The sequence below is a fragment of the Eptesicus fuscus genome, chromosome 7 (genome assembly GCF_027574615.1).
Source record: "Eptesicus fuscus isolate TK198812 chromosome 7, DD_ASM_mEF_20220401, whole genome shotgun sequence".
NCBI lineage: Eukaryota > Metazoa > Chordata > Mammalia > Chiroptera > Vespertilionidae > Eptesicus > Eptesicus fuscus.
In genome coordinates this window covers 60,106,612-60,131,066 of record NC_072479.1, presented here as the reverse complement: position 1 = coordinate 60,131,066, position 24,455 = coordinate 60,106,612, and the positions used below count along the sequence as shown (strand labels likewise).

General features: G+C 46.1%; 1 protein-coding gene across 1 annotated transcript; it reads right to left on the bottom strand.

The window, feature by feature from the left end:
* Nucleotides 1–19,519: 19,519 nt before the first annotated feature.
* DHH (desert hedgehog signaling molecule) lies at nt 19,520–23,833 on the bottom strand. The gene is made up of 3 exons (XM_008140636.2): nt 23,378–23,833; nt 20,453–20,714; nt 19,520–20,183 (listed from the first exon to the last, which is right to left on the bottom strand). The coding sequence occupies exons 1-3, from the start codon at nt 23,678–23,680 to the stop codon at nt 19,558–19,560; spliced, it is 1,191 nt and encodes a 396-aa protein (XP_008138858.1). The 5' UTR covers nt 23,681–23,833; the 3' UTR covers nt 19,520–19,557.
* Between the last annotated feature and the right edge of the window lie 622 nt (nt 23,834–24,455).

Sequence of the window (24,455 nt, the reverse complement as noted above, 5' to 3'; positions counted from 1 at the left end):
ATTTTGTTTCTAAAAATCTCCCTCACTGTGGAGAATGCTTTGGGGTTCGAGAGGGATAGGAGCAAGTGGAGAAGCAAGGAGATCAGCTACAGACTCTTACGTATAGTCCAGGTGAAAGGTGAGGGTGGCTAGCCTAGAATGGTAGAAATGAATAAAGTAAGAATTTCAGATATGTTCTGAGGCTGAGGTCAAGATGACTTGCTAAAGAATTGGATACAGGAGGTGAGGAAAAGAAAACACCTATATTTACAGAGAGTTTCACATTGTGCCAGGTGCATTTCATTGTTATCTCCTTTAATATTCACAAAAGCCCTATGGTTGATAATTGGTAGTATTCATTCATTCATCAACAAATACTTATCAAACAACCACCATGTCCCAGACACCCTTCTAGGTGCTGTGAAAAGAGCAGGGAACAACACACACAAGGTCTTTGCTCACAAGAAGCAAGTATTCTTTTGGGAGAAGACCAACAATCTACAAGTAAGCAATAAGTAAGTTATAATAAAAAAAAAGCTATAGCCCTGGCTGGTGCAGCTCAGTAGTTTGGGTTTCCCCGGCCTGCGGGGTCTTCTAGCGGGGGTACCGAGGCGGCGCACCTAAGAGAATGAGAGACAGACAAGGGACGCAAAGAATGGAGGCAAGACAAAAGGGATTCTGATCAAGCCTCAAAACTTTATTTTTACAGCGTTCCTTATATGTGATTTCTAGAAGGGTGGATGCCTAGGAGGGGTGGGGGCTGACTTAGATAATCGGCTAAAGTCGTAACTATAGATAAAGGGTGTGGCGGTTGAAGGGCGGCTACAGAAGAAATGCTTTGTCCTCAGGCAAGAGGAAGTGGGCCTAGTTACAGTAACTTACTGAAGGTCAGAGTTAATCCTTTGACCGACTCTTGGTTCCTGACATCTCCTCCCTCTCTGTTTAAGAAACGGGAGTGGGCATTAATCGACCGAGGAGACATTGACCTGGTTCCTCCCGTGGGCTTTGCATACCCACCGTGTGTGGCTCTTGACATCTTTTGGGGAGGAGAGGCAGAGCCATTATTTTTATCGATGTCAACCTCTATGCAAACCAGGTATACTCTCAGGGAAATCCAGAGGAGGTTGGAAAAATATCCCAACCTTCCCTTGCAATGCTTTGCTCTGCACCCGGTTCGATACCCATACCTCTGGCTCTGGCTAGAGCGTAGGTAAGCATCCCTCTGGTTAAGATGCTGTCCCCATAGGGAAGGAGCGAGTCTGGGTCCGGAGGTGCTCGTGCTCTTGGTAAACCGAGCCCCAACTATCGGCCATTTCCAGGCATTGATAATGAATCTGAATGGGTTTTGCTAAAGCTGAATCTATTTGCTGTTTTATGAGGTCTAAATGCCCAAGGGCCAAATGTAAGAATAAGGAGAAAACCAACAAGGGGACCAAAGATGGGGAGGAGGTAGGGGAGGAGTCCATTCTTGACGAGGTCTTCTTGTAGCTTCTTGATCTTGTCTCGGACGATGCCAGACTTGTTGGCGTAGAAGCAGCATCGTCCCTGTAGAGCCAAACATATCCCTCCCTGTTCTGCCGTGAGCAAATCTAACCCTCAAATGCTTTCCTTGGGGGCCTTCCACACAGTGGAAGGGATTAAATCCTTTCATGTCTTTGTTCTAGGCCATGGCAATTCAATCTCAAACTGGCTATCAATTTCTTTTTGTATAGAAACGGTTTTAACTAGTTAAAGCCTCCTAATAATTTCTAAAAGTCATTTCTACACCTTCTGAGGCCTAATGCATTGGTTATCAATTACAATCTGTAAGATATTTGAAGGAAGCCTCTTTATTTCCTTCCAAAATAATTTTCAGGTTACAGAGTTTCATTTAAGATTCTTTGTCTTTCTTTTTATAACAAGCAAGCAGTACGGTTACAGCTTGAAAGGCAAGCCTCAGGCGACTAGCTAGCTACATTACAAGTACTCTTACAGTAAGGCTGACTACTAATTTACTTTCAGATTTAACATTTTAACAATAATCTTAGTTTACACTGTAAATACTAGTGAAAGAGAATTTAAAATTTTAAAATTTCTCCTTTTCATAAATTTAGAATTATATTTTTAAGGTATCCTCTTAAGACAGAGGGATCATGGGAAGGCTTCAGTAACTTTCTTAGATTTATTTAAATTGCTTACAAAGACATTGGCTTATTTAAAGAAAGGGGTTGGCCTTTGTTATTTCAAGATGGCAGGCAGTAACCACGTGGCCAGAGGGGCAGGCAAGATGGCGGCTGCCTCACAAGCTGCAAATGTTGCTCCTCCTCTAGCTTAAGAATGCAGGTGGCTATGAGTCAGGATTCAACTACTTATAAAACATTGGCTTCTCATGTAACTTAATTTATATGAGACATTGATTATATTTTAAAAATCCAATTTATAAGGTAACCTAAGTAGGTATCTTTAATTTAAAAAAGGAAAGAAACATTCATTAAACTTATTTGATACTTTATTGGTCTGACCCAAAAGTATAAACACTGTTCCACCTCCAGCCGATTCAAAAATGCAGGCTACTTGAGGCTTTTGTATATGTATGTAAGTAAAATATTCCATGCAATTTCAAGTATCAATCGGTTTAATTAAAAAAATATTTCTTTTAAGAGAGAATAGACTTTTGAAATACATTTCAAGGCCTGTGAAATGTCTTAAAAGCTACTCTCAAAACCTTGAAATACCTTGGAAAGATCAAACATATATATATATATATATATATATATATATATATATATATATATATGTATATATATGATTTAAAGATTATATACTTAAATTATCTTAAGAATATCAATTAGATTTAAACTATATCACAGAATTCCCTTTTTAAAATCAGACCAAGAAGTAACATATTTTGAATTTCTAATTATTTAAGAGAAAACATTTTATTTTCTCAAAAATACGTTTTTATATTTTATTACCACATTTATATAATTTCTCTCAATTTAATTTGCACTCTAAATTTTCAGAGCTTGCAAGTCAAATATTAGCAGTTCTTTGATTAACAACTCCTTTATATTTTTAATAAATTTCTAAAACACAAGACATAAATAGATTCAATTCTGTCTCCTAAATCTTTCATGAAGCAAATTTAGATTAATATCTTAGCACTTTTCCATTTCAAAATATCTAGATATTTAATAAACTTTTATTATTTATATAATTAAGCAAACTTTTAAGATTTTAAGCGCCAAAGCCAAACCTATTTAAAGATGGTGAAAACAGGTTTGGTCTATTCAAATGTAAATGACATTCTTAAAAATGGCTATTGGCGGGAACTTGCCTACCTGAATGCTGGGGGAAGGGCGACTACACCTTCCTGCATTAACAAGGGCATAGCCAGTCTTTATCTGGGCTACTTTATTTTATTTTTTTTTTTTTTAAATATATTTTATTGATTTTTTACAGGGAGGAAGGGAGAGGGATAGAGAGTTAGAAACATCGATGAGAGAGAAACATCGATCAGCTGCCTCCTGCACACCTCCTACTGGGGATGTGCCCGCAACCAAGGTACATGCCCTTGACCGGAATCGAACCTGGGACCTTTCAGTCTGCAGGACGACGCTCTATCCACTGAGCCAAACCGGTTTCGGCAAGGGGCTACTTTATTTTTATATTTTTCAACAATTTTGAGTTTCAAATCCAATGTAAGAGGCGAGTCTTCACTCGCGGCGTTCCGCGGCGACTCAAGAGGCGAGTCTTCACTCACGGGAGTTCCGCGGCGGCTCAAGAGGCGAGTCTTCACTCACGGGAGTTCCGCGGCGACTCAAGAGGTGAGTCTTCACTCACAGGAGTTCCGTGGCGACTCAAGAGGCGAGTCTTCACTCACGGGAGTTCCGTGGCGACTCAAGGGTGTCCGGCCGGACCAATGTGCAGATGTTCCCCGGAGAGCCGACTCTCGTGCCCCACGTCTGGGCGCCATTATTTCCCCGGCCTGCGGGGTCTTCTAGCGGGGGTACCGAGGCGGCGCACCTAAGAGAATGAGAGACAGACAAGGGACGCAAAGAATGGAGGCAAGACAAAAGGGATTCTGATCAAGCCTCAAAACTTTATTTTTACAGCGTTCCTTATATGTGATTTCTAGAAGGGTGGATGCCTAGGAGGGGTGGGGGCTGACTTAGATAATCGGCTAAAGTCGTAACTATAGATAAAGGGTGTGGCAGTTGAAGGGCGGCTACAGAAGAAATGCTTTGTCCTCAGGCAAGAGGAAGTGGGCCTAGTTACAGTAACTTACTGAAGGTCAGAGTTAATCCTTTGACCGACTCTTGGTTCCTGACATTTGGGCATCAACCTGGTTTGATTCCTGGTCAGGGCATACGCCTGGGTTTTGGGCTTGAGCCCCAGTAGGGGGCATGTAGGAGGCAGCCAGTGGATGTTTCACTCTCACATCGATGTTTCTCCTCTCCCTCTCCCTTCCCCTCTCTCTAAAAATCAATTAAAAAATCTTTTTTTTTAAAAAAAGTATAACTGTAATGAGAAAAAAACACAAGACATTAATGGGCTAGCGAGTAACTTGGGGTGTGATATTCTTTTTTTATGTGATATACTAGAACTTTTGAGAAGGTGACATTTGTACCTGAGACTTGAATGATGGGTAGCTATTATCTTACAGATGTGGAAACTGAGACTTAGCCATACAGGTAGCACACAGAAGTTATTTCTTCTGGAAAACCCTGTGAAGTGGGTATTTAGGAGTTGAATTATCCTGGAGGACAGGCTTTGCAAAACTATGGAACCATCTAATGCTTTAAAAAGTTCAGATCTATGAAAGTTGTTTCAAAGAGCCATTTCTTAATCTAGCCTCAGAAAGGGACCCAAATACCTTTTCTACTGGGTAAAAGAAGTTCCTTGCAAATCAGCAATTTTAGGTTGTATAATTGGTCCTGAATGAGGTTGGTAGTGATACCAGATTGAGTCTTAAGCACTGTAAGATAGAAGAACTGGATTCAATTAAATTCCATAAAAATTTATTCATCTCCACCCTGGCTAGTGTGGCTAGTCCTTTAGTGCATCAGCCTGCATACCAGAGGGTCTCAGGTTCAATTCCCATCAAGGGCATGTATCTGGGTTGCAGGTTTGATCCCTGGCCCCTTTTGGGGGTGGTGCAGGAAGCAACCAATTGATGTATCTCTCTCACATTTTCTTCTCTCTCTCTCTCTCTCTCTCTCTCTCTCTCTCTTTCTCTCCCTCCCTCCCTCCCTCCCTCCCTCCCTCCCTCCCTCCCTCCCTCCCATCCTTTCTAAAAATCAATGAAAAAAGTATCCTCTGGTGAGGATTAAAAAACCAAAAATTTTTATTCATCTCCTATTTTGTTCCAGGCACTCTGACTATGTGTTGCATACTAGGGATGTAAAGATAAGTAAAAGATGCCTTATATACTACTTGTTTTTCTACTTTTTTCCACCCAAATTTGTGTCCAAGAGGGAGACCTTGCTCCCTGAATCACAGTGGGATTCAGACTAAGGGGGGCACTCACAGAAGATTAAATGGAGGGAGGACAGTGTCTGTGTTCCCCAATAAAGGTCACAGCACCTCTCAATGCACCCCCACACACACACACACACACATACACATACACACAGCTCTTTTGTTCTGTTTCTAGTAACTCCCTCTCCTCACCCCTCAAGCCTACCATGGTAACAGCCTCTCTGATACTCATCCTGGGAAACTGTTCTACCCCTTGTGGTTTCCCTACACCCTGCTCACATCTTTGTAAATAGTCTCTTTATTAAATCATCCTCAAATTCTCTTGTTTTTTACTCAGGAAGAAAGCAAAAGAGCTAAAACAAAGGGTATATATATATATATATATATATATACCCTTTGCCCTATACCTCTGCCCTAACCAGGTAGCTCAGTTGGTTACAGCCTTGTGGTTGCAGGTTCCATACCCTGTCAGGGCATATACAAGAGTCAACCAATGAATGCATAAATGGGTGGAGTGGCAGATTGATGTTTCTCTCTCTAAAATCAACAACTAAAAATTAAAAATAATAAAATAAGAATTTTTTAAAAATTGAATCATGTGCTCATCTCTAGCTGCAAAGGAGCCTGGAAATTTTAGCATTTTTTTTCTACCCTCTATAGTTAAAGGAAGGGTTGGGGGAAGGAAATTAGAAATAAATGTTTAGTGAACCACTCTACAATCTCAAGACCAAGATATTTATTTATTAAATATCAATCACCTGAAAAAGTAATGCCTAAATGGTTACTTTTTAAAGATCATAGATATATAAAGATCACCAATATAGGATCAAATAAAGGAAGCAAACTATCCTAACATTAGGTAAATGGGCTTGGAATAAAATTTCTAGTGACAGCATCATATATTGCTGTCTCAAACAACTGAGACAAAATAAGATGAAATGCTCCCAGAAAAGAATTTTAAGTATCTCTATGAAAAGTGAAAACATTTTTACTATTTTTACATCAAAATTATGGGTTCTATGGTATAGGTCTTCAGGTCTTCTTGGTTTTCCACAGCTTTGGTGGAGAAACAGTTATGGGTTCACCTCCCTGTTGATGTATCAGTTATCAATTGTTGCATAATGAAGTATATAAAGACTTGGTGGTTTAAAACAACAACAATGTATTATATCTCATGATTTTGTGGGTTGAATTAGCAATTCTGTTTTCTCCTGAACTCACTCATATGGCTACTAGAGGCCACAGACCCTGTTGGGTGGCCCTCTCCTTCAACTACAGCTATAGTTACAGCTCCGTCTTGGTTCCTGTCACTCTACCTTCCCTTGCTCCTTCAGAGTTAGGAGCTATCACCTCTAGTGGCTCCCCACTGATGCCAGACTCAGAATGCTTTACCATTCTTGTAGATACTCCTTCACCCTGGCCACGCCTTTATGAACAGACCTTTCTTTTTTTTTTTTTTAATATATTTTACTGATTTTTTTACAGAGAGGAAGGGAGAGGGATAGAGAGTTAGAAACATCAATGGGAGAGAAACATCCATCAGCTGCCTCCTGCACACCCCCTACTGGGTATGTGCCCGCAACCAAGGTACATGCCCTTGACCAGAATCAAACCCAGGACTCTTGAGTCCACAGGCCGACGCTCTATCCACTGAACCAAACCGGTCAGGGCTGAACAGACCTTTCTTTATATTCTCCTCAATTCCCCATTCGGGTGTGCAAACTGTTTCCTCCAAGGACTATGAAATGATACATTTCTGAATGTTATAGTAGGGAAAATTATCAAATAAAAAAATAAAAGACAAAATTATATTGTCCCATGTCACAGTAAAGTAGCTAGAAGCATAGTGGAAGAAAACATTCTTCAAAAAAGAAAAGTAAATACAAGAAAAGAAAGTTGATTGATTCTGTCTGGAAGGATCAGAGATTCCACAATGTAATTGACAATTGAACTGGACCTTAAAGCTTGAGAAGACCCTAAGGGAAAAGACAAAATGCTAAGGGAAGAGTGAAAACAGGGTGTTTGGAAATGCTAAGAGGACCCAGTACCTGGGACACTGTGTGTGGGGCTGTGTGGAAATTAAAGCTGGAAATTAAGCTGGGATCAGATCAGGAATGGCTTTTAATGCCAGCTCTAAGGATGTAACCTTTACTCAGTATCTCAGAGTTCTCAAAATACACCACTAGTGGTATATAATGTAACTTAGGTAATACACAAACTTTTAAAAAAAATATGTACTTTTTAAAAAACAATATGTTTTTATTGATTTTTAGAAGAGAGGAAGGGAGAGGGAGAGAGAGATAGAAACATCAATGAGAGAGAAACATCATTGAGCGGCTGCTTACTGCACGCCCCCCACTGGGGATCGAGCCCACAACCTGGGCATGTGCCCTGACCAGGAATCAAACTGGTGACCACTTGATTCATGAGTCAATGCTCAACCACTAAGCCACACTGGCCGGGCATTATGTACTTTTAATGTATGATAGGAAAAACAATAGCTATAATGCCAAAACTATGAGTTCATAAATATTCTTACTTAGAAGAGGCTAAAGTTGGTAGTAAGAAACATCAGTTGAACTAGAGAAAAATATAAAATAATTTTATGGGTGGAAAGGGACCATGAACATAATCATGGAAAAACAAAGTTTGGGAAACACTGCAATAAGCAATGGAACCTTTGCTGTTTCCTTGGTGGAGGGTTTGGGGGTAGGGCTGTACCATGAGGAGAGCTATGCTTTGTCAGGATCACACTGGTAGCCTTGTGGATAAGGATGTACAGAGGGAGGTTGGGGCTGGAGCAGCAAGCCCTAAATGAAGCCAATACCCAGGAGGAGAAAGATGAGGGCCTGGACCAGGGTAATAACAGAGAGGATGGTGAGGACTTATGCGAAGGGCATTCCAGACAGAAGTTATGAAATTGATGACCTGATTAAAGGGGATAAAGTAAGGAAAGGTGGCAAGATCATTTACAGAATTAGAGGACAAGGGAAGAAGAACAGGAATTTTTTAGTGGGGGCATGGGGAAAGAATTGAATTAATGCATTTATTTTTGACACATGGACTTTGGGCACTTCTCAGATGTTCACATGTCAATGTGTTTCTAGGCAAGCACAGAAACATAACCAGGACACACATACAGGCATCTCCTTCATATTCAATATGTCTGCTTCTCCCCTTACTCCTGCACTTACTCTTGACTTCTATTAGCATGTAATATGATAAACACCAACCCATTTTAGGAAAATGGGAAGTACTTAGCTCCTCCTCAGGGGACCTTGCTCAATCCAGGAACCACAATCAACAATATACAAAATAATTGAATTATAACTTATTAGAGCTGGAGGATCTTGGTGGTCATCTGTATTGTTATTCTCAAACTTGAAGACGAATCAGAGTCACCTGGAGGACTTGTTAATGCAAAGATTGCTGGGCTCTGCACTGAAGTTTTTGATTCAGTATGTCAGAGCAGGATCTAAGAATTTGCATTTTAAACAGGTTTCCAGATGATACTGAGGTTGCTGGTCTGGAGACTACACTTTGAGAACCACTGATGTTAGCACAGCTTCTCCAGAATACAGTCTGGGAAACTGCAGCCTGGAAAAGTTATTGTTATTATTTATTATTATTTTAACCCTCACCTGAGGATATGTTTTCTTGTTAATTTTAGAGAGAGAGAGAGAGAAACATAAATGTGAGAGAGAAATATTGATCAGTTGCCTCCTGTAGGTGCCCCAAATGGGGATCAAACCCACAACCTGGGCATGTGCCCTGACCAGGAATCAAACCGTGACCTCCTAGTTCATAGGTCAAAGCTCAACCACTGAGCCACGCCTGCCAAGTACTTATTTTGTACAACTGTTGTAAAAGGTAAATGTGATATCCTTATCACTCTATTATGAAACAGTTGGTGCTCATTAAATTGAAGCCATCATAATAATTATCATTATTAGTTAAAAAGTGAATTCACAGTTTGGCCAGAGGAAGGCAGATGGTCTGGCCCCCTCCCTGGACACCACCGAAAATGATGGTCCTGGGAAGAGCACTCAGTGGAGCCAACTTGGGAACTGGACTGGTTTATAACACCTCCACATGCTCATGTGCTAGAGAAGTCTTGCCATAATTCATGAGCTCCTGATCTGGGTCCTACCATGCCAATGTATTCATTGCTTTCTCTTCATCACCCAGAATCCCTACGTCCTCTGCCTAGGGCATTTCCTTTTCCAGAGAGGTACCAGATTATTGCCTAATGAACATAAATTCATTATGTTCATTATATGTTCAAAAGGAAAGGAGTCTCTCTGTGGGTTATTTCAGCCAGGTCATATGGAGGCCTGAAGAACCATCCCTGGCTCTCCAGTGACCACTTTGGGCACCTCCCTCCCCAAGATAATTCTGGATACACAATTCTGATTGACTGAGTTGCCCATTTGCCACATTCTACTTGGGGTTAATAGGTTGATATTGGCTGATCCATTACTCTCCCATGTTAGATATATTATTGTCAAGTAGATAAAGCTGAAAGAAATCTTTTTTTCCTTCTTACTCTTTACTTCCTCCTTCCTTCAATCACCATTATGTCCTTTCAAGCCTACAAATACAAATATTTCCTGAAACTGTCTTTTTTTTTTTTCTTCCATAATCCTCACCCAGGATATGGTTTTTATAAATTAAGTTTGTTAACGCAAAAAACAACAACATTGAAACCTGTAAGGAATTTTTGTGAGTTTATTTGAGCCAAACTGTTGACATATGCCGGGAAGCAGGACCTCAAGAAATTGAGATAATACTCCGGAGAATGGCGGGTTACATTTGTATTTATACATTACAATCAACGGAGGGATGTAGGTGGTTTACATGAAATTCATTGGTGATAGATTAAGGAGGTGGGATAAAACAAAGCGGGGCGGAGGGGGGGCGGCAAACCCTGGGACTGGATAAAAAGTAAAATGATGGACACATACTTAGGTGGATGCAGGAACAATTAACATGATAATGAAGGAATTTGTGGTATCTGTCCTGGCGCCCACCACATTTGATTGTGCCCCAGGGGCTCCAGAAAAAGGGAAGTTACAAGTTACCCAGACATTTCAAGGGTATGTTATCATGGATGCAAAAAGACAGATAGGCTCAGCTAAGGTAAAGGTTGACCTTGTCAGTGAAGATACCAGCCTAGGACATAACTGCCCACCATAAGTGCTTTTAGTTAAAGTTTAATTTCAGACCATCCTTTGTGGTTACTTTAGGTCTCTGAGTTTGCAAGACTGCCATGCAGGCCTCCCCTGAGCTTGACAGGTCAGCATGTGGCCCTTTTCATCCACAAGTTTTAAAGAGAGAGAGGAAGGCCCTAGCTGGTTTGGCTCAGTGGATAGAGCATTGGCCCATAGACTGAAGGGTCCCGGGTTCAATTCTGGTCAAGGGCATGTACCTTGATTGCAGGTTTGATCCCTAATACAGGGCATGCAGGAGGGAGCTGATCAATGTTTCTTTCTCATTGATGTTTCTATTTCTCTATCCCTCTCCCTTCCTCTCTCTCTAAAAATCAATAAACACATTTAAATAAATTAAATAAATAAATAAATAAATAAATAGAGGAAGGGAAAGAAAGAGAAAAAAAAATCCATGTGAAATTAAAAAAGAAAAAGAAAAATCCATGTGAAAGAGAAACATTGATTGGCTGCCTCCAGTACGTGCCCCAAAAGGGGTTGGAACCTGCCACCTAGGTAATCAAGCTCACAACCTTTTGGTGTGTGGGACAACAATCCAACCAACTGAGCCATCCAGCCAGGGTCCGAAATTGCAATTGCCTTTTCTTTCTATATCCACTGCCACCTCTTTCTATCAGCCAATATCATCTCTTACCTGCACTACTGCATTATCTTTTTGCCTACTCTCTTCCTTGGACTCACTGACTCCCCTTTTTTTATTTTTTTAAAAATATATTTTTATTGATTTTTTACAGAGAGGAAGGGAGAGGGATAGAGAGTTAGAAACATTGATGAGAGAAACATCCATCAGCTGCCTCCTGCACACCCCCTACTGGGGATGTGCCCGCAACCAAGGTACATGCCCTTGACCGGAATAGAACCTGGGACCTTTGAGTCCGCAGGCCGATGCTCTATCCACTGAGCCAAACCAGTCAGGGCTCCCCTTTTTTAAATATATATTTATAATATATATATATATATACATATATATTATTGATTTCAGAGAGAAAGGGAGAAGGAGAGACAGAAACATCAATGATGAGAGAGAATCATCGATAGGCTGCCTCCTGCACGCCCCCTACTGGGGATTAAGCCCGCAACCCGGCATGTGCCCTTGACCAGAATCGAACCCCGGACCCTTCAGTCTGCAGGCCGATGCTCTATCCACTGAGCCAAACTGGTCAGGGCCCCACTGACTCCCTTTTGATCCACTCTCCACTCAACATTTAAAGAGATTTATCTATCTCTCTCTCTCTCTCTATCTATCTATCTATCTATCTATCTATTTTTAATCTTTATGGTTGAAAGCATTATGTATGTCCTCTTTTTTTCTCCCATTGACCCCTTATAGCCCGCCCCCACTCCTGGCCTCCACCACCCTATTGTCTGTGCCCGTGGGTTATAAATATATACATACAAGTTCTTTGATTGGCCTCTTCCCACCCCCCACCCACCTGCCTTCTAAAGGGATCTTTTTTAAAAAAATAATTCTTTATTGTTTTTTTTTGTTTTTTTTTAAATATATTTTATTGATTTTTTTACAGAGAGGAAGAGAGAGGGATAGAGAGCTAGAAACATCGATGAGAGAGAAACATCGACCAGCTGCCTCTTGCACACCTCCTACTGGGGATGTGCCCGCAACCAATGTACATGCCCTTGACCAGAATCAAACCTGGGACCTTTCAGTCCGCAGACCGACACTCTATCCACTGAGCCAAACCGGTTTCGGCATAATTCTTTATTGTTGAAAGTATTCCATTGACCCCCTTCTTTCCCCCATTGACCCCCTCCAGCCTGCCCCCACCTCACCACCCCACTGTCTGTGTCCATGGGCCATGCATATATGCATAGGAGGACCTTGGTTGATTACCTGCCACCCACCCACTCTCCCCCGCCTTCCCTGAGATTCTGCACTCTGTTCCATGCCTCCATGTCGCTGTATCCACTCCAGTCATTTGTTTATTTTGTTACTTAGATTCCACATATCTGTGAGATCATGTGATACTTGTCTTTCTCTGACTCACTTATTTCACTTAGCATGATACTCTCCAGGTATAAAGGGATCTTTTTAAAACCTGAAATTGGTCAGCTACTCCTCCAAGCTAAAACCTAATTAATTTAATTCATTTAAATGACTGCCTGTTTCTCTAGAAATATATTTAAAAATCCTTAGCATAGTACAGTGCCTATCAGTACTTGCTAAGGCTTAGTAAATATTTCTTGAAGGGAGGGAGTCAAGTTTCTGGACCTGGGAGGAACTGTCCTGTACCTCTGTGTATTAATTCTGCCTTGCCTGTCTAAATCTCAGAGCACCTCCTTATTTCCAACCTCTTAGAAGCACCTCTGTGTAGCCTCTGGCATTTCTTACAAAGTGATTTCCTCAAGGTCACACAGCTGGTGCAAAAGCACCAAATAGAATATATAGCCCTATTGTTCTTAACTGTCTATCACAGTTAAGTGAGAAGCAATCACAGTTTAAAAATGACAACCACTAGTATGATGCTTGATCCTCCCTCAACACTCCCACCAAGTTTCTAGGTCTTGGGATAGAGAGTCTTTCAAAGATAAAAGAAGTCCACCTCCTCACCACCACCCCCCAAAGAAGTCCCTTCATCTTTAGATGATTCTAATGGTTATCAAAAATTAGACATTTCAAAGTATAATCTATCCTAGCCAGTTTATCAAAGGATAGAGAGAATGAGAGAAAGGAGGCTGTGTGTGTGAGAAACCCACAATCTCCTTGTGGTGGCCCTGAGGTGATTTGAGCCAGCTGCCTCCAAGAGAAAAGGAAGGTGGGTGACTTTGGCTTCAGCTTAGTTCAGGGAGAGATTCATAATATATAGTCTCAAATATTCTACAAGATACCATAGACTAGCCAGGGACTAGAACAAGGAAGGGATGTGTGTGGAGGAAATGAGATTAATCTCAGCTCAAATGTTGGGTAGAATCCCAGCTGCTGCAGCTGCTGAGGGCTTAACCAGCTGTTCTCTGGGCAGCTGCAATATTCAGCCCAGACCTGGCTCTCAGGGTGGCAGCTCTGTCTCAGGTTAGGGCCATCAGCTCCAATCTAAGCCAAGACGCTGCTGAAAGAATCGCTGGAAAGCAAGAGAGAATAGGAAAAGAAAAAGAAAAAAAAGTCCTCAATTTCAAGGACTTTTGTTTGGACACCATGCAGGATGAAATCAGACAACTGTGTTCTTAGGATATGTAGTCCCAAAGAGAAAAGTTGAGGGATGGTTTGGGTTTCAGAGAGAAGCAAAGCCAGGGCTAGAGATATCACCTTCAATTCTGTTCCTATCCTCTCCTGTCCTGCTTAAATATCCCTACACTGTCCCCCACCATCTGCTCCCATAACACGTTCTGGGTGGGATGGGGCCTTTCCTACTTGTAATCAGAACTAGCAACATTCACATGCTCAGATAAGGATCAACTTACTGAGGGATAAAGACAATCCAAAAAGGCTGCCCACTTGCCACTCTCCTTTTTCACATGTAAGTTTGACTTTTTTTTTTTCTCCTCACCTGCTTCAAATCCTACAGTTGCTTTTCATCTTCAGGACAAAATTTGAAAAACCTTGAAGTACATCACATATCTCTCTCGCTATACTAAACTTGTCAATGCTCCTCAGATTCACTTTACCCTTGCTCCCCTACTCCAGGCCTTTGCACACACTGTTCCCTCTGCTTGAACAACTCTTACACATATTTCAGGTCTCAGTTTAAATGTCACTTCTCATCTCTTCCATCACACTCAGCAACCTCCTAACCACCTATGCCTGTCTCACCAGATGAACTGTAAGAGCTGTGCTTGAATTTACTGTCTTATTCCTATGGCACAACACAACGTTTGCAACATTATAGGAACTCAGTAAGACCTTATTAAAGATAGCCCCCCTCTCATGGGAGAGGTTCATTTGTATACATATATGTATATCAAGTCATATTTAGAGACAATAATAGGGAGAGGGTTTGAATGTGCTAATTAGCCACAAAATCCTCCATAGGGAAATACCCTGACCAGCCATAGCTACCTTCCCATAGACAACTTCCTCAAAGAAAGCTTCCCCCAATATAGCAGGGACCACAAAAGCACAGTCAGGCGTAAACATGTCAAGGAGGGTCTAGGTCACAAACACTCATTATTCAAGCAGCGTTGATTATTTTCACTAACACCCTGTCTTAGCCCTGGCCTCTCCTGACTTCAAACATTTCTGGAAGCTTGCATTATTAGTCTGCTAGGGCTGCCATACAAAATGCCATAAACTGGGTGGCTTAGACATCAAACATTTATTTTCTCACAGTTTTGGAGGCTAGGAAAGTTTAAGATCGAGGTTCCAGCCAGTTTGGTTCTGGTGAGTGCTCTCTTCCTGGTCTGCAGACAGCCACTTTCTCACTGTTGTCCCGGCATGGCCTTTCCTGTGTGCATGTGAAAGGGAAAGGAAGCTCTTCTTTTAAGGACATTAATCCAATCAGTCCAGGACACCACTGTTATAACCTCATTTGACCTTAATTACTTTCTTAGAGGCCCCATTACCAAATACAGCCACATAGGCATTAGAGTTTCAACATAATTTGCGGAGGACACATACATGAAGTCCATAACAAAGCTCAAGTCCCCTCTTTTTTTAATCCAAAAAGAGCTGAGAGTCTTCTTATGCTTTCTGTGTTGGTGTACCAGCCTGCATGTATTCCTGCCAGAAACCTGTACCTATGTATATATTTCCTTACCTGGTAGCTAGGTAGATTTAGTTAGGGAAGCTAGCTATCCAGGCAGGAGGAAGAAGAGCCAATGAAAATGAGAGAGAAGTAACTGTGACAAAGCTAGGATGTATTAGTGACTCAAGAAGAAAATGAGGAAGAGTCAAAAACAATTTAAGACCCATAGGATGTGGCCCCATCCATCAAGGCAGTCTTATTTCTTATTATTCCTGTTCCAGTTCCACCAGTTACTGCCAACAGTCAGTTAGCAAGTGACTTAAACTCCTCTTTGCCTCAGTTTCCTCATCTGTAATACAATCTCATAGAGTTATTGTGAGGATTACATAAGAATGCATATAAAGCCCTAGCCAGCTTGGCTCAGTGGATAGAGCGTCAGCCTGCAGACTGAAGGGTCCCAGGTTCGATTCCAACCAAGGGCACATGCCTGGGTTGTGGGCTTGAACCCCAGTAGGGGGTGTGCAGGAGGTGGCTGATCAATGATTCTCTCTCATCCTTGATATTTCTATCTCTATCTCCTTCTCCCTTCCTCTCTGAAATCAATAAAGAAATATTTTTAAATATATTTTATTTTATTTATTTTTTAAAAAATATATTTTATTGATTTTTTACAGAGAGGAAGGGAAAGGGATAGAGAGGTAGAAACATCGATGAGAGAGAAACATTGATCAGCTGCCTCCTGCACACCTCCTACTGGGGATGTGCCCGCAACCAAGGTACATGCCCTTGACCAGAATTGAACCTGGGACCTTTCAGTCCACAGGCCGATGCTCTATCCACTGAGCCAAACCGATTAGGGCAAGAATTTTTTTTTTTTTAAAGAATGTATATAAAGTGCCAGAACAGGGCCTGGCAAGTCACAAATGATCAGGAAACATTAGCTACGTATGGTTATATTTCCCTATCTCCTGCTCTAATCAGTTTGCTCATCTTCATCCCAGATTCCAAGTCCTTGCTCACATTGTTACTTCTGCCTGAAATGCCCTTTCTGGTCTCCTCCACCTACACATATTTCAGTATCCTATTTCTCCACAAGCTCCTTTGTACTAATATGACATTTAGGGCCCATTCAACTCACCCTGACAAGCTAACAATGCTGCTGTAGTAGTTAACCATCATATACCTTTAGGTGTACTCCTACAGGGGAAGGAGCTGTTTCTTAATCTGTTGTGTGTTGTCCAGTGTTTTACACAGTGCTACACTGCAGAAGTTCAGGAAATCCTGCCTCAAAAAAGAAAAGGGGTTGGGGGGGGGGGGGGGGGATTGGATTCGGAGCAATAAAAAGGTCACCTAATCTTGAAACAAGAGTGCTTTTAATTATATTTTTGTTCTAAAACAAACCCAAATGTGTCACAGTGCCTTCTGAAGAAAGGAGTGTTATGAAATCATATAATTATAGGAGCAGCAACCCCATGAAAAAATTTTGGGAACCATTGATAATGCTTCTAGAGGAGTGGTAAGAGGAGAAGCAGAGAGGCACCAGAAGCAGCAAAGGGAGTGAGATATGGATGCAGAACACAGAAAACATTTACTGAGTGCCTGCTCCACACTACGCACATACTCTGATCTTGTCCACAGTCTTGTCAGGGAGGCATCATTGTCTCCAGGTTGGCCTGACTCCCAGGCCGTGCCCTTTCCCCAATCCTCATTACCTGTTTTGTTTATGAAAGAGGTATTGCAATTGGAGATGTGGTAGGGCCAAGTGAATATGCCCTCTGAGCCCGCTTCCTGGAGATGCTATACTTTGCTGCTTCCAGGCAGATGATGGATTTTTTTTTTTTCTGGAAGCTGGAGGGCCTCCAGAGGACAGGGATAAATAGGGATGGAAGCAGTGTGTGTGTGTGTGTGTGTGTGTGTGTGTGTGTGTGTGAGAGAGAGAGAGAGAGAGAGAGAGAGAGAGAGAGAGAGAGAGAGATGAGCCTCAGGCCTCCGGCTTGGGCTGACAGGATGTAGTTTAAGGGAAACCTTGTCCCCGGATATCCTCCTGCCCAACTTCTTAAGGTGCTAGGAATCATCACCATTATGGTTTTATGGCTTAAGAGCTTGTTACAAGGGGCCCATCATTGAAAGACTACTTAGTGTATCAGATTAATCATTACCTGAAGTGACATGACTGGAAGGCATCAGGATCTGATAGAGGGCAACAAGGACAGATTTAAAAACACAGTAGTAAAACTTCAGTTCATTTCTGAGGTGCCACTAGGCACCTGGTGTAGACTGAGGGAAGGTGGGTCGAAGGGCACTAAAGATACACAGCTGCTTCCAAAAGTTGCCTTTATCAAGGACCACCTGCAAATCTAAGTATGCTTTCACCTCTAGAAATTGACTCAAGGGTCACAAGAGTGAAGGAGATGAAGTGGCAACTTGGATAAGCATGGACATCTGGACTACTACAGACTAAACTCTACCTCCAGCTTCCAGGACCCAGAGCTAAATCAGGCAGGAGAGGTGCATTAACGCCACAGTTTGGAAGGGCACCCTCCAAGACAGGCAGGAGGGCTCCTCGCTAGCCTCTTAACACCCATGGCTCAGCCCCAGGAGCTTAACAAAGCCCCAAGCCTCACGTACCATTTCTTCCTCCTGCAAAAAGGCTTCTTTGCGCAGGTCCAATCCACCCATTCCAGTGGAACCGTGGTAATTTCCGACTACGCGGGAGTTCAGCGCTCTTAACGCTGGCGTTGGTTCAAGGGTCAACTGTATATAGTTCTTTTCTTTGGTCTAGAAGGGAACTGGTTCTGAAGACCACCAGAGGGCGGTGTATAGCAGGGACCTGGCTTCTGGGAGGACACCGCTGCTACAGGGAAGGGCGGGCTTCCGGTGATACCACCCACCCCTGACCATCCCCCAGGCCTTAGAAACACCCTTTCCAGTGCAGTCCAACTTCCTCAGAGCTTCCGTGGCTAACTCAGGGGCACCTGCCTGCATGGATTCTAGGTGTCTGCTGTGTTGGAAGCTATAGGTTCTGGAAACACTCAGGCCAAGGAAACAGAGCCAGCAATAATGGCAGAGGAGAGAGAAACAGTGGAGGAAGCCGGTAGAAACAACCAGGACAGGAGAGCAGGAAGGGCGCTTGGGTTGTAATACCCATATGCCCTTGTTTGGAGCGCCGATCTCCCCCCATACATCAGGGCTGAAGTGGGTCTCCGCCCTCATCCTCGAAGTCCTTCTGAAGGAATAGGTTTCAGCCTTCTTCTGTCTGGATGCTTGTCTTGACCAAGAGTGTGGGGGGGACTATCAGTTATGACTTAGCTAGGAATTCCCACGGGTCACCAGTTGGTCTAATGACATCTCAGAAAAACACTTGGGTTCCATCCAGACCCCATACCAGGGTAGGAGGTGGCTAGGCTGATGCATGGCCTTGAGAGAGGGACCAGGACTAGAGGTTAACAATAGGGGAGCAGAATTCTTTGAGTATCAGTACCCACAATGGCCTCATCCCCACCGGAACCCCTATGAACAGAGAAAGAACATGCTGGGGCCTTCTCACTCCCTGGACAATTCTGGCCCCTGCATCAGCTGGTAGGCACCTTACTGGCAGAATGCTGTCCTCTCTGGGTGGGAGAAGGAACAAACAGCCTAGAGAACGGCACAACTTTTTTGGTCTCTTGATAATCGATTAGGACACCCCCCACCCCCAGGAGGAAGCAGGACTGGAAGACCTACTGGGAAGGAGGGATGAAAGGTATTGATTCTGGGTGTGTCCTCTTTCTCCCCGCTCTGGAGGTGCATCACCCTCGAAGTAGAGATATTTTCCAATAATCTCCCGGAAACTTTCCCTTTATTAGCCCACCTGCAGGAAAATGTCAGACGTCAGACTGACTGGCTGTGTGAGACAGTGTTAACGCCCGTGTCTGTGCCCCAGCCCCTCCATCTTGCCAGGCTGGGCAAGCACATCATTATATTATGATTTATAAATAGAAAATAAAATTATCGGGTGGGACTGGGGCACTGGGGAAGAAGAGGCGAAAGAGTCTTTGTCAAGGAGTACCCACTATCAACCCACCTACCTAGGACCTGGGAGCACCTCTTCAGTAGGAGGTTGCCCCTAAACCGGGCAGTCCCGCATCGCCTCCATTTTCCTCCCTTTTCCTCCCTCCCTCCCGCCCAATCAACATCATTCGCTGCCCACCTCCCTAGATCTCAGCCCCCACGCCCCGGTTCCGGCGGGCGCCTCGAGGTCCCTAAGTCCAGAACGCTCAGCCCAGCAGCTCCTCCGCCAACCAATAGAGGAACCTGGAGTACCAGTGCATGCCTGTCGGCTGCACCGCCCCTCCGGGGAGCAGCGCCCCCAGCGCGTGCAGCAGGCGCAAAGGAGCAAAGGCGCGGTGTGCCCACTGGTGACTCTCCAGAACCGCATAGCACGAGGCTAGGACGTCGTTGACCAGCAGCGTCCCATGCGCCGTGAGCGGCGCGAACACGCCCACGGCTTCCTCTCGAGCCACACGGGCCACGCGCGCCGGCCGCAGCGCGTCCCCGCCGGGCGCCAGCACCGAGTCCCCTGCGCGCAGCCGGCGCGCGAACACCGGGGCAAAGTCGCCTGGCGCGGGCGCGGGCCCTCGAGCGGCGAACACCAGGTGCCAGGGCGTGAGCAACAGCTTGCGAGGGGGCCTCTCGGTCTCCACAGCCACGAAAGAGGCGCGGCGCTGCAAGTCCCGGTCCAAGAAGAGCAGCACCGGCGTGGGCACCACCCGGCCGGCGGAGTCTGCCGCCAGCACCCAGTCCCCGCGGTGCAGTTCCCGCAGCCCCTTCCGCTCGCCACTCCGCAGGCGCACAGTGGCATTTCCCGGAAAACAGCCGCCGGCCCGGACCGCCAGTGAGTTATCTGCAGGGAACAAGCGTGGAGAGGATTAGATGAAGTCCAGTGGTTCCAGAATGTTAGAACAGGTTCTTAAAGATGTGGGTCAAGCCCCGCGCAGACCTCAGCGGCCCCAGGACAACTGCAGTTTCCCAGGGGTCTGGCCTCAACCTGGGCAGCAATGGAAGGGTGGCTTATAACACGAACAGCCACCTTGGTCTCCCCTAGACTCGCAACAGGGCTGTGCAGCCTCAGTTTCCCTTTGGGAGGAACTCACCACCCACCCCCTACTGTACCGGCTTTGACCGACACGTGGACGTGGTTGCGGGACTCGTAGTACACCCAGTCGAAGCCGGCTTCCACGGCCAGGCGCGCCAGCAGCCCATACTTATTGCGGTCGCGGTCGGACGTGGTGATGTCCAAGGCCCGGCCTTCGTAGTGCAGTGAGTCCTGAGCATGGTGGCCGTCCTCATCCCAGCCCTCAGTCACCCGCAGGCGCACTCCTGGCCACATGTTCATCACAGCAATGGCCAGCGCGTTCACTCGCTCCTTACATCGCTGTCGGGAAGAAAGGAGTCAGCCTCCGCATGACCACTACCACCACCGTGGGGGCCAAAGCGACCTGAACGGGAGGGCAGATTCTTCTGCTTCCAATCCCCGCTGCTCCATTCCCTCTCAGCTTTCGGGTGCCCTGGGCAAGTGAGACTCTGCATAGGTGTAGTCGCCTGTCTGCACTCCCTTTTCAAAGCATCGTTGGGAGAACTGTGGGGTCACGTCTGAGTTTGAGACAGGAGGCGCCTATATCTAGCTCTTTCCCTATTTTTAATGTTGGCTCCTCACCCCAACTCATTCTGGGACTTCAGCTCAACCTGGGAGAAAGCAAGGTTTAGAGGGCGGGTGGAAGCTTGGTCAGGGTGGGGTTGAACAGCCCGGCTCCCCGAGAGGAGCTTCTGTTTGCTGGCCCCCACCGCACGCCCGGGCTGCCCTCCCTCCGCCTGATTCATCTTTTGTTTCGTTGCCTTCCCTGGCACCGGGCATCGCTTCCTTCCTTCCTTCCTCCTCCTCCTTTCGGCCCCTAGCATTAACCCCTTCAGAGTGCGGCTGCCCCCCACAGAGGTGCCCTAGCGGAGCCGTGCGGGATCAAGGCTGCTGGAAAAAGGGCTGGGGTGGCGGGGGCTGCACGAAGTACAATGGCCATTCTCCGGGATGACTTAACCAAGCGAGAATCCCGGGCCGAGGCCGGGGACCCGCCGGGAGAAGCGGACTCAGCAGCTCCATCCACAAAGGCGCTTTTCAGCCACCCCGGCTCAGGGAGAGGAAAGGGCAGAAAGCCGCGCCCCCTATCCCTGCTCCGGCCGGCCAGTCCCCTCCCCCAGCGCGGCCAGACCTCCGGGTTCCAGCTCAGGCTCTGCCAGCGCTGAAAGCTGCCATCTCTCCATCTCTGGCCGGAGAGGCGTGGGAGTAGCACCTGAGAATAGCCGGAGCCGCCCTTGTGTGGATCTGGGGGGCCCCCTGCAGGGTGGGAGCGGAGAGAAGGAAAAGCAGCAGCGGCTGGAAGCCTGCACCCGGGGGAGTGAGACCACGGTTATCTTGGCCGCTCCATTCTGGGAGCCGGAGACCTTGGCGCGCACCATAGCGCGGACCCGGCGGGAGGAGGCGCAGAGAGGACAGCTTCTTTTTCTTCTTCTCTCCGACGTCTCACCTTGGACTTGGTTTTCTCCTAACTGCCAGAGGGACACTTTCCCCCTGCCCTTCTTGCTGAGTCTTCTACACCTCCGCAGGGTTGGAGAGGAGGGGAGGGGAAAGACAGAAAAAGTGGTAACTCCTTCCAACTTTTTGTCGTTTTGTCCCTTAAGGCGGCCCGAGGCCTTGACCTGCGGGGGCAGCAGCCCAGTGCAGAACCAACTCAATGGAGGCCTTTTGCAGCCAGGGTGTGGGAGATAAGCAGGACCCAAAGGGTTCCCAAGCCTGTCAGAGCCCCTCCTGGGTCTGTCCCTTATTCTGCCCACTCTGCTGCAGGTGGCAGCCAGAGGAAGCATTCCATGACCAAGAAGGAAAGGAGTGACCCTTCCCAATCTCTGGGTGAAAGAAGGGATTCTTTCTCCCCTAGACAGGTTTTCCTAACAAAGTAACCTGGAAAACTATTGCAATTAATCAGAGGAAATCCGTACCCCTCCCTCTCCCCCCACCTCCCCACTCCATACACAATTAGGTGGTGTAATGGAAAGTGTATAGGGCTTAGAATCAGGAGTCCTGAATTCTAGTCCCAGCCATGTCACTAATTAGTTTTAAGACTTTGATTAAATCACTTTTCCTCCTGGGGCCTAGCTCTCACTGTAAAATGGGAGGAGGGGTGATGGTGGAAGAATGTGACCTCCAAATTTCCTTCCAGTTCCAACATTTGAGATCATTGGCCAAAGGGGGTCCTTCTCTCCCAAAGCATTACTCACCTCACCCTAGGTTGGTTAAGTTCTGATCTGCCCCAGATGCTCAATACGTGGTAGTTGAATTTATTTTATGTTTTAAATTCCAACAAAAGCCCCTGAAATAAACTGGGCTTGAGGGACACAGGAACCCTTTGATTCTCAGGTGGGTCCCTCTGTTCTTCTGATTGAGTACTGCTTTTCACCTCAGGACAGGCGTTTAGACTGGAATAACCTTGCCCCAGTTCTAGGATGCCTCCCCTATACCAGAGACAATTCCTACCCAGCCCCTCCTTCAGGTACATGGCCCGGTGACCTGACTCTTGGCCACCTTTTCTCAGCCTCCTTCAGTCTTCTTGGCTCACAGAGATTTTCCAAAATCAGGTCAGAAGCCAGGCTAAGGGCATAGCTTTCTGTCTACTGCCTAGCCAGCTCCTGGCCCCCAGCTCACCCCAGCCCTTCCTGCCTGGCTCGGTAGCTGACCCCCGGTCCACGCCTCAGCCATTTCCCGTCTCGCCTGCCGCCATCCCCCTTTCCCCGCCCTCGCCTTCGAAGTCTCTCCCAGCTTCACTCTCACTAGTCCCTCCTTCCTCTCCCCATCCAAGTCTCTCCCAGTTCGGATCTCTCCTGACCACTCAGTCTAGCCAGCAGAACTTTTATTTTGGGGAGGAGTGGGGTGGAGGAAGTTCTTTGAGATTAAGGTCTCTAGAGATGAAGCCCAGTTCACTCACCGGGGCTGCAATAGAAAGTAGAGAAGTTGGCAGTGCCCTGGCGCAGGTGAGGAGAGGCCCGCCTTACCTCGGTCATCAGGCGGTCTGCGCCACTGTTCTCTTCATCTTTGAAGATGATGTCAGGATTGTAGTTGGGCACCAGGTCCCGGAAGCGCTCGGAGCCCCTGGCAACCCTACCTTCGGCTGGCCCACTGGCGCCCAGGGTCCGTTCGGGCACGCTGGGCACAAATTGCTTGTAGAGCAGCGGCACAAGCTGCTTGCGCACGTAGCGGCGCCGGCCAACCGGCCCCCGGCCCGGCCCGCAGCTCTGGGCTGGCAGCGTCAGAAGTGCCAAGCAGCACAGGAGCACCAGACTGGCCAGCAGCGCCATGGATGCAGCGGACTCGGGCCAAAAGGGAACGTTCTTATTCTTACCAGCTCGCCTGGCAGTTGGGCATTCCCCGGCACCAGAGAGCGCAGCAGGCAGAACTGCCCCAGAGTGCCCTAGAGCTCTTGTGGCTCTACGCACCTGGCTGCCGCTAGCTCTGCCTACATGCCCCCAGGGGTTCTGTAACCTGCTACAGACGGGCCATCATAGCAGGGAAGTGGGGTCGTGGGTGACTGCCAGCTCAGCCTGGCTCTGTCGCCAGGCTCCGGCGCTGCCACAATGCCCGGGCTCCGCCTTAAGTGGCCCCCTGACCCCGCCCCCCGCCCAGGACCGGCCCGCCCACTACCACCAGGGCGGGGTCTCTAGCCAGTCACCACTGGTCCAGTTTGAGATTAAGGTGTGTCCCATCCTGGAAACCAGGTAGTTACTTGCCTAGGAAACCCTAGCAGCTTTACAGTCCTTGGCTGTCTGGTTAAGCATCCTTCTACCTCCCAGTCTGTGCTTGGTACCAAACCATCCTCCTCTGATATTTGCATTGGATCTTTGCTCTCCCAAAGCCTACCCTGGCAGGCCATGTCCTCTGCTACTATCCAGAAATACTGGTTCCAGTTCCTGCCCAAAGTCAACCATGCTCTTTGGGCATACAACCTGAGCCTCCCTTGTCTGTCCGTGGTCTTCCCAAAACCTCTGCCATTTCCATCTCTTCTGTTGGGAGTTTTCCCTAGAATCAGCAACAGAGCTTCAAGTTATAGTCTAGTTTAGGACTTCAAAATTTGGC